Source organism: Pteropus vampyrus, unplaced genomic scaffold (genome assembly GCF_000151845.1).
Source record: "Pteropus vampyrus isolate Shadow unplaced genomic scaffold, Pvam_2.0 Scaffold261, whole genome shotgun sequence".
NCBI lineage: Eukaryota > Metazoa > Chordata > Mammalia > Chiroptera > Pteropodidae > Pteropus > Pteropus vampyrus.
In genome coordinates, this window is record NW_011889042.1 from 1251136 (window position 1) to 1261995 (window position 10860).

Genomic DNA, 10860 nt, shown 5'->3' on the forward strand with positions numbered 1-10860 from the left:
TCACCTAGAAATCAATCCATCCCTCGCCCCAATTGTGCCAACAAGCCTCTCGAAATGGGGTAGCTTCCCCTAACCACTGAATAAAGGAAAAACAAAACAAAACAACGATCCGCCGGCCAACGATCCGCCCCCTACCGCCAAGAGTTAACGCGGGAACCCGGGCTAATAGGCCTCTGCTCCAAGGTGAGGACAGGCTCCCGCTCCCCAGATTTTCTTCCTCATACTTCCTTCCTCCCTCTGCCAGTTGAGATCCTCGAGGCTCTGGTGATCAGTCAATGCCGCTGAGCCTGCCAGGCTACCGGGCGAAAGCAGAAGACATCTCTCTGGCAGGCTTTGCGCCCTCCCCACAGGAGACAGACTTGCCTGGTCTGAAGAAAGCCGAAGCAACGCTAACCGGGCTCCGATTCACTGGAAAAGGAAACTGATATCGGCGAGCAAATAAAGCGGAGCCTTGGCACCGAAGAAAGGTCCCAAGCTTCTTTTTCTCCACAGGCTGCTATTCCCCTGGCCTGGTCGCGGGTTCCGTGCCACTGTACTTTTGCTCTCCTCCAGTTCTCGTCAGACTCCGCATCACCACTCTCCCGGACGAATTCCCGCCTCCCACCCCCTTGGCTCCCGGCACCCAATCGGCGGACAAGCTCAGACAACCAATCACACGCCAAGGCCAGAAACAAGCGCCAATCGCGGGGCGAGATTAGGGGACGAGCACTCTGGCACCCAATGGAAACCTCCACAATAAAAATAGACCCAAGGTAATTGAAGGCACCGGAAAGCGAACGCCAGAAGAGTGAATGACGCGTGCTGCAAAACCCAGGTATATAAAGGAAAAGAGTCTTCTCCTTTTGCTTTTTTGAAACCGGTGATTTAACCTGTGCACCAGTTTTATTACGGTCTGTAGACCAATGGAAACACCTTTAAGCCTTGCCAAGTTCTTCTCTGAGCATTCAATGCCGCTCGATTCTTATTTCTGAACTATAGAGTAGCCGGGGTTTTGAAAAGTAGCCGGGGAATTGCAAGACTGCTGAGCCAAACTAAGCGAAAAGGTTCGTTAACTGGCTACATTATCGCAATAATCAAGGCTTTCTCAGATACTAAATTCAACCAAAGAAACGCTCATGAAGTCGCCAGCACCAGAGCACTTCCTCCTACCTCTTTTAAGGCTCATCCCTCCTAAAGTCAGTTTATTCTTTTTTGCCGAGATGTACACTTCAGTTTCTTCGAAGATAGGTTAATCGTGATCTCGCCAAATTGTTGTTTTAAAAAAAAATTCTGTATAGCCTGAACTTGGCTCAAATACTAGTGTCCCAAAAAAGGAAAACTTGACTTTCTCAAATTGTAGAAACTACTCTGGGGAGAGAGATTTGCTGCAGGAGTGAACAGCAGGGGGAGAGTCGATTTGTTTGCCTCACTTTTGACTTTACATCTTTTCCAAGTGATAAAACACAGCCATAAAAATAAATTCTACCCTTTAATTTAGTAATTTTAGGCTCAGAAATTATCCTAAAGAAGAAATCTTTAAGAAAAAGTAATAACACCTCAATTCATAAGTGTCTATTGTAATACTGAAAAAAAATCAAAAATTTCCCAGCTTAGGAATAGGGAGATGGTTATATCAACTAAATCATTATGAAGCCAATAAAATAATTATAAAAACTAAAGAACCTGCAAACAAGTTCCATATAAAGTTAAATTTTAAAAAAGCAGACTCCAAACTGGGTATTATGAATTGTTACATGAAAATATGTACGTATGAGCAAAGATGAAGGGAAGGTACAGAAATAACTTACTGTCAAAGCAGTGGAATAAAGGATAATTTATAAAAATAAATCCTTAAAAATACCTTCAAATTGTTCTTTTACAAACTTTTAAAATATCCAATCTTTTAAGTAGCTGCTCCATCATATCTATTGATTTTTCTCTCCCAGATTTCTAAGGCTCTCAATTGACTCTAACTTTGTATTGCCATTTGATGTATGTGGCCTAACAGAAAAAGATCCACCTTGGCTCTGGAGACAGACAATCCTGGATTCCAGTCTCCTGGACTGTTCCTTTCAGGTTAACAGTAGTGAAATGAAACAAAAAACTACAAGTTCATTTGATAAAGAATACGAATGTTTATAAACCAATATTCAAAATAGCTGCACACATCTGTTTTCACTTGAATAAAAAAATCACATTGTGACAAATTTTATAACCTTAACTTAAAATACATGAATATTAACATTTACTAATATATTTACACATTTTATTTACATCATCAACAGATCTGATGAAAAACAGCAAATGTTATTAACACAGCAGGTTTTGACCAGCATTTGAAAATTGATCCAAGAATGTGCACTGCATTTAGTTAGAAAACATATTTCAACCTTTTCTGAACTCCTAGAGGATACCTAATCACACAAAATATTCCAAAGCCCCAGTTCAAAAACAAAACAGAACAGGAGCAGTTGCATTCAATCTTAAAAGACTACAAAACTGCCTTGTTTAAAAATATGAAAATTCGTATGGTATTTTTTAAGTATATGCTTTTATTTTTCACAATATTACTTAATTGAACATTAAGCATCTATCATCTATGATACTGCACACTTCATGATTTTAAACAGCGACGAATTAGTTTTTACATAACACCCTTATGAGGTAGGGCCAGTAGTAATCTCATTTTACAAAGGAGAAAAAATGAGATGTGACTATTTGCTAGTAAAAAGGCCGAAGCTAAATTTCTTTTCTTATAAACCACGCCTGCCTAATTTCTTTTACAAATGAAGAGGTCTGTTTCAAGTGGGGGCGGGAGGTGGGTGTCATTCTGGAATATCACAGAAAGCAAAGTACTTTCTATGTTGGAGTCTTAAAAAAAAAAAAATGATTGTAGATTACCTGAATGCATCTACCTAATCAATGGAAGTTACTAACAGAGGACTGCAAAATCCTTCAGCAAAATGGTATTTTCTGCCTTTTAATTTTTCCTGAGGTCGAAACACTATATATTTTCTTACTCAAAGATCTTCTTAAATTATATGAATTATAATCCTGATGCTAAACTTAAGAGCTCTTTAATTCAATGGGTTTTATTGCTCTAAACTTTAGATACCAATGTATTTCTGACCATTAGATAAATTAGTAAAGGATTATAAAAATAAATTTTAAAAAAACTAAATGAGACCCTCCTTCCAGGTTCTTCTCTGCACAAAGATGTTTCTAGAAACACTTTCAAATCAGCATCTTAAAATTCTAAATTGTTTAAGTATCTCTAAACATATGGCTTCATGTATCAATAAAAATTGAAGCAAATATGTACAAATCTTAAAATCTTCATTTGTAATTCCACAGAAATCATTTACAAAAAGCTATTTGACTTTTTTAAAGCCTTCTCGGTTCTAGTACTGTTTCTTGAGAACTAGAATTCCATCTTACATCAATATTACTTGCATTGCAAGTTTGAGATTTCTATTTGGATATTAAAATTCCTAATTTTTCTTGAATTCTCCCTTTTTATCCCTCTCATCATTGCATCATTGTCACACTCTATTACTAGCTGACAATGAAAGTAAACACTAGGGCTACCCACAAATTCATTTTTATAAGAAATTAAATTAAAGGCATGGCAGTTTTTCTTCACTTAAAGCTAAATAAAAAGCCAAATTCACTTTCCAGTAATGAGTTTCTGAAATGTGTTCCCAATAGAAAAAAAGCTCAGCTGCTACAGCATAAAGATACTAGCAAAGTTGATCCAAAGAACTGCCAGTCAAATATCAGCAAGCATGATTCTCAAGAGAGTTCTAAATTGTATTCATGTTGAACTGAATCACTTTAGTGATTCCAAGATGTTACTGTTCCCATTCAGTTTAGAGTCATTATAAGATGCAGACTCATGTTGGGTGTATGCAGCAAACAGTTTCATTATTTTAAGTACTTTTTTTAAATTCCACTAACACTCATGTTTATTATTTCAATTACTGTGCTTTCAATACAATAACAGAGCTGTACATCAGGATCCATGCTTCCAGTGTCCCTGGATCCATTCTTATAAGATGGATCTTTACAGATTCCAGTCCATCCACTTGGTTTCTCCTTTATTTGTTGAAGACCTAAAAATATAAGGAAAAAAAATTAAGGCAAGAAATCTAGAAAGGATTTTGGTTTTTATGTTTGAGATATTAAATAAGTCTTAAAAATAAGTTACTACTTACGTGTAATAATTGGATCAATATCTCTTGTCTGAGTGGCAACATCGGAAGCACAGACTTGCCCTATTTGGATCAGCAAAGACATAATATCTTCATACAGTGGAGGAAATGCTCGACAAAAAGCGACCAAACTTGGCAGAGTTGGCATGAAAAAAGCATATCGCTTAGCCTGTGTTAAAACTGTTGGAAAGAATGAAACAGAATTTTTGAATTTACATATAATTCAACATACACAGCCTATACAATACAATAAGCACCATGCTCTGTGCTGAGGATACTCAGTTTTCTACGACATGGTCAGCCCATCTTTAAAAGGGGTCATCAAATATGTGGTGACGGAAAGAAATCTAACTATGGGCAGTGATCACACAATGCAATATGTATATGCCTTACTGTTGAATTGTATACCTAAAACTTCCTGGATTTCATTAACCAATGTCACCATAATAAAAACAAATAAATTTTTTAAAAAAATCTAGTTATCAGCCATCTTCCAACATAAATTCTATGCCCAAGCACTGTGTTAAGTATGTCACTTGCATTATTTCATTTAATTCTCACAATCTTATGAATGAGAAAACTCTTAAATAAAACTTAGATTAAGAAACTTGTTCAAGGCCACACAGCTAGTTAGTGATGGAGTTGGGATTGAACTCAAGCAGCTGAAGCTCTTAACCACTACAAATAATTATTTTGCGAATTGAATACAATGAATAGAAAAATGAACAGAGTATTATAGAAGCCCTGAGAAAGAATATGAAAACTAAGCCATTACTTTAAAAGACTGAATTACAGTTCATATCTTTTAAAGTAGTTTATTTTCACACCATTTTACTCTACAAACCAGAAGGTGGTTAAAATGTTAGGGTATGTTTTAGAACCCAAGGAAACAACTAATATACTTATTTATACATATGATTATATTATTCTGGAACTCTAAGCATTTGTAATAAATTGTAACTTCTATTAACATAATTACATTCAGAGATTTAATTTCCATTTATAAAATGTGGGAAGCTTATTATTTATGATAAATTGATATAAAGTCATTCACAAAATGAAAGATATATTTTGCCTTCTTTTCTATTAACGTAATTACATTCAGAGATTTAATTTCCATTTATAAAATGCGGGAAGCTTATTATTTATGATAAATTGATATAAAGTCATTCACAAAATGAAAGATATGTTTTGCCTGCCTATTCATCTCCTCTACACTATAAATCACATTTGTAATAAAATTTTCAAAAGGTGGCATAAATTAGTGATGGAGAAAACATAGTGTCACTAACGTACTTTTTTATGTTAGAAGTTTTGTCATTGATGTTGGTTGGTTGGCTACACACCTGTTAGCAAAGTTCCCATGACATTGACAGCTAAGCGAGCCACACTGAGTGACTTTGGTAATGCATACTGGATACACAAATGAGAAAGCAACTGGATAGCAAATATCTGCAATACAAAATCCAAATAGTACATGTTTCTGAAGAAAATCTTCAAGTATTTAAAATGATAAAATGTTTTATATAACTAGCGAGACTGGAGAGAGATTAAAATTTTCCTAATGCTCCAAAATGCTCATTACCTGTTTTTCAAGTTCTGGCTGTGCAATAAGCTCAGGTATGAAATCCAGACAGATGTGCATAGATGGAATACCTGCGACTGTCAGAGGCAAAAGTTCACATGGATAACCCTATCTCAACAAGAAAGGGAGAGAAATTAGAAATAAAATATAAGTCAAATACAAATAAAAATATAAAGGAAGGTTTTCTTTCCTTTATGTAAAAGTTGCTCAGAAGGCTACAATGCCTTACATGCATCCTAGCATTTCATCTCTCTGATATGCTAGAATAGAGGTCAGTTTTCTAAACACTTTAATAGGCTGAAATAAAATCTAAAAAATCTGGATTTTTCTCCATATTGCAAAGGAGCATGATTTGTATGATCTCCAGTTTCTAAACAATCCCTATTAATTTAGTATTCAAACCACCCCCCACCCCCGCAAAATAAAGTTCAACCATAAAACATTATTCTTTGAAAACAAACCTGAAAGTGAACAAGCTTAGCAATATTGGGATCTGCAATGTACATTTGGTGCAACAGACAACAGATAAGGCACTGAACTTCTCGAAGGTTACAAAGTAAATTGTCTTCTCCTTCCCCCATTCCCTTATTTGGAGTGCTGGTAGTTATAACACTCTGAATGTTCCTTAGCATGGTGTCTGGGCTGACACCCTTAGCTTTCTCCTCTTCAGTTGGTAAGCAAATTTCCAGGAGAATCTGGACAGCTGCACTATCCTACAAGCAGAAAAAGAAAAAGAAAAACAGTGAATTGAAGAAATTTTTGAGAAATTTGTTTAAAACCAAATCTGATTTTGTTTTCACATGAACAGAAGTGATAAAAATAACTATTTCTTTAAAAAAAAAGAGGTACTTATAAGAAAAAAATGAGCCTTTTATAGCACAGTGGTTCTCACCTTCTTTAGGCTCATGAACCCTTTTAAGAATCTGAAAACTACATATACACCTTCTCCCTATAAAACTGAACATATGTAAATAAACATTGTATAATTTCAGGCTAGTCAAATATTCCTAAGGCAGATCCATGTACTACAGTTTAAGAACATGTACTAGAAGAGTATAGTGACTCAATGACATCCAAAACAGGTCGTAGGCAAAAAATGACATACCAGAATCTCTTTTCCTTCCTCTTAAATTCCTTCTTTTCCCAGGATCCTATCCTGTATTCTCTTTCTTTTTCTTACCTGGCTACCAACTAATTAATTCATTCCTCTGAAGATGGTGGTTAATAATCAATGCGTAAACATTACATCCCAAAGCTCTTTTCCTTTTTAATTTGAAGATGGACTATTTAAGGTCCTGGTTTTGCAAGGAAAAGTTCCACCTGTACAACTCAATGTTGCTCTGTCTATAAGCTTCAGTGTCATTTCATAGAATAGTAGTTTCTTGAGGGGTGACCACTTAACCTCTCTGGGTCTCATTCTCCAAAGTATGGAGATGACAAGACTCCATACTTTGTAGGTTGGTTGTAAAGATTGAGTTAGCATACATAAAAAACTTAGAATAGCACTCGGCATATAGTAAGCATTATATAAACACAGTAGCTATTACAATTCTCAATTCTTTATTTGAAACTCTGAGGGCTAGATTTATTTTAGAACTCAGAATTATTTTTATTATAATATTATATAATACCTCCAGCAGAGACTAGGGTAGCACAAGGTAGTCAAACATTAATATTTCTGCAGAAAAACATATCAATATTTACATTAAGTGGAATAAAGGCCATAAGTAGCTTCACATCAATTCAGGTCAAGTTTTGTCAAAAAATGAGGTCATGTCAGGTCAAGTTTTTCTGACAACTGAATTTACAAAAAAATGTTTCAGTTTTCATAGGTTTTTGGATTTCTGTATTATAGATAAGGGATTGTGGGCCTACATTATTACTCTAATTCCCCTTATTGCCAATGAAAAGATTTCAGAAAATATATTTTAAACTAAGAAAGCATTTCTATTTTGAAAGCCTCAAATTGCTGAATATTTAATCATCTCACATTTCCTTTATTATTCAAAGCAACTACTTAAGGCTTCAGTAAAATTCTACATTGTTATAAAACTTTTCTAAATATAAAACTGAACAACTTATGTTGTCACAGTATTTATCACTGCCTGACATTCTGATATATTATATATATACACACATATATACACACACATATATATTAAAATTTGATATATATTTCTTGTTCTATTTGTGTCCACCATTTAATTTTTTTCAACCATTTGATTTTAAGAAGTCTATATTTTGTTAAAATGTAAACCTTATATAAATGTAAACCTTATTCATGATATTAAATTAGTATCATGAAGATTATTCCTGATTTTAGTAATGTAGTCCATCAGATATTCATAAGCAGAGGTAACGTCATTATAGTATGTTCTGTAATAAAAGGAATGCATAATGTCACCATTATATATGGAGAACATAATATGCCATCTATTTAACTGATTCTATTAACAGGGAAGCCCTTGCTCTTTTTGACTAAATTTTACTTTATTACCTGAGCAGCCAGTAATGCATTTTTCAATTCTTCTCTAGTAACTTCTGGGCCATCAGTTTGTCCAACTAAACCTAATGTATTATTCTGGGAAGGCCTATCCTGCTCTGCTGTTTCCTTCAGATGAGCACTAAGGTAGGCTTTGGATGCAAGAAGATATCCATTCAACATGTGCAAAGTAATATCCATCAGTGGGGGGCATCTAAATACAGAAAGTAGAAAAATACATAAGAATTTATAAATTAGCCAGAATGTGATCGATCAGTTTAAATAATTAGAAAAACCTAAACAGTACCTGAAAAACCTGAAAAGAGTAGTATAAGTAACATTTTTCCCACTGAAATATTCATTCCCAAAATTAATGTTTAATATATCTTATTCTTTATTTCAAGATTACATAAATAGTATTATCTATTTCATCAGCTGAAATTAAATATAATGTATGCCTTTTTTTTTGGCAGAAAATGGCACTTGCCATAAATCTCTTAGATGTGATCCTGCAACCAGCTGTCTTTAAAGAGAAATATTCTGTTATTGATAAAAATAAGAGACTAGAATATTTATTCTTTCTATTCTTGTTTCTTCTTTGGAGCAAGACAGCAAGACAATTCTGTATTCTGCAAGTACTTTATACACTTGATCTGGAGAAATGATTTACTGAGCCTCAGTTTCCTCATCTATAAATTAAGTACAGTTATTCATTCCTCAAAGATTGTTACAGATTAAATTTAAATGAAATAAGAATAAATATAAGAATTAAATGTAGCTTCCCAGTCAAGATGGTGGAGTAAAAAATACCGTGTTTGCCTTCTCTCATGACCACGGCAAAATTACAACTAAATTACAGAACAACCATCATTGAAAATTACCTAAAGTCTAGGCTGAACAGAAGTCCTACAACTAAGGACATACAGAAGGGGCTACCTCAAGGCTGGTAGGAGGGGTAGAGATGCAGAATGGGCTGGTCTCACATCCATGTCTGGCAACTGAAAATTGGGACAGATATCTCAGCTATGGAGGTCCCCCAGAGGAAGCAAGGGGTCTTGGCCCAACCCTGGGCTCCCGAGCCTGGGGCTCCAGGGCCGGAAAGAGAAGTTCATCAAAATCTAGATGTGAAAGTCAGTGGAGATAATGGCTGAGTGGGGCAGAGGGCTGCAGGGGTCCCACGCATACTTACTCACTGATGGACTAACTCACATTGGAGCAGTGGCTCAAAGGATACCAGGTACATATGGGAAGGATGTCAGTTGTATAGCTTCTGGACAAGGGCTGGAGAGGCAGGTTTCTCCCAGAAAAGTGCTGGTGGAGGCCACTGTTGTTTTGTTGGGCCCTCCCCCAACCCAGCATGCAGACACAGGCAGCCGCCATATCTGAGTCTCCATTGACCTAGCTAACACTGTTCACCTCACTCCAGTGATTCCCTGAGACTGCCCCACTCAACTTGCAGGCCCACCCAAGACACCTCCAGTGGTTTTTCATACAAATGGTCTGTCTTGGCTCATGCTGCAAACTTTCTTAAAATCTCTCAAAGGTTCACAAAACCCAAACAAGCAGCATCTGGCCTCTGTATGCCCTGTACCTCTTGCGGAGCAGCTCCAAGACTAGTACTAGTAGCAGCCAGCCTCAGTTCATAGGTTGGCCTCATGTGGCACCTCCAAGCCTAGCGTGGATGGCAGCCATCTGTGGATTGCTTGGTGGCTCATGCCAGGTGGCCCCAGGCAGGTGGCTAAACTTGGCCTTTGGTGGGACCACTCCCAGGAGGCCCTGGAACCAGCACGCCCGGTGGCCAGCTTAGGACTGAGCTGAAGCACTTCCTGGACCACATCCAAGAACAACACACCCCAAGGGCAGACTGGGCAGGCACCAGAGCCCTGCTAAAGATAATCCTGCTCCATAGGGTCAGCCCCTATACAACAGGTCCACCGCTATGGTCACCAGCCAGTCTTCCCAACCAATCAGCCCAGGAGCGAATCCCTCCCATTGATATACAAATAGCAACCAAGACTCAACTACAACAGGAGGGCACACGCGACCTGTACAAGGAACAAACCTGGAGCACCAGTTCAAGCGACGAGAGAGAATGTGCCACTGGGCCCCACAGCACAGCTCCTATCTAAGGCTACTCTACTAAGACCAAGAGACATAGCAGCCCTATCTAACACAGAGAAACAAACAGGGAGACAGCCAAAATGGGGACACAAATGAAAGAACATAACAAATATTCAAAAAAATAAATTAAACAAAATGAAGACAAGCAATCTGGCAGAGGCAGAGTTCAAAGTACTGGTTATAAGGACGCTCAATGAACTTAAGGGAAAAGTAGATGAATTTAGTGAGAAATTTAACGGAGACAGAAAACATAAAAGTAAAAAGAAAACACAAAAAAGAACCAATCAGAAATGAAGAATACAATAACTGAAAAGAAGACCACCTTAGGAGAAATCAGCAGTAGATTAGATAAAGCAGAGGGTCGAATCAGTGATTTATAAGATAAGGTAGCAGAAAACACCCAATCAGAAAAGCACAAGTAAAAAGAATCCAAAAAAATGAGGATAGTTTAAGGGGCCTCTGGGACAACATCAAGCATACCA

General features: G+C 36.7%; 2 protein-coding genes across 5 annotated transcripts in view; both read right to left on the reverse strand.

Moving 5' to 3' along the window:
- The window catches only part of BRIP1 (BRCA1 interacting protein C-terminal helicase 1), a 167339-nt gene extending 166732 nt beyond the window's left edge, over positions 1-607 (reverse strand). Inside the window, exon 1 of the mRNA XM_011375031.2 lies at positions 364-607. The gene's annotated coding sequence lies outside the window, so the exon portion shown is untranslated. The remainder of the gene's footprint in view (positions 1-363) is intronic.
- Positions 608-2090: 1483 nt separating this feature from the next.
- The window catches only part of INTS2 (integrator complex subunit 2), a 50678-nt gene continuing 41908 nt past the window's right edge, over positions 2091-10860 (reverse strand). For 3 of the 4 annotated variants that reach the window (XM_011375033.2, XM_011375032.2, XM_011375034.2), the window contains exons 20-25: positions 8273-8471; positions 6237-6488; positions 5776-5883; positions 5537-5642; positions 4194-4370; positions 3917-4091 (exon numbers count right to left, since the gene is read on the reverse strand). In XM_011375033.2, the coding sequence (XP_011373335.1) occupies positions 3922-4091; positions 4194-4370; positions 5537-5642; positions 5776-5883; positions 6237-6488; positions 8273-8471 (1012 nt within the window). In that variant the 3' untranslated portion in view covers positions 3917-3921. Of the gene's footprint in view, positions 4092-4193; positions 4371-5536; positions 5643-5775; positions 5884-6236; positions 6489-8272; positions 8472-10860 lie in introns of all 4 variants that reach the window. The other variant, XM_023520400.1, reaches the window with a different exon arrangement.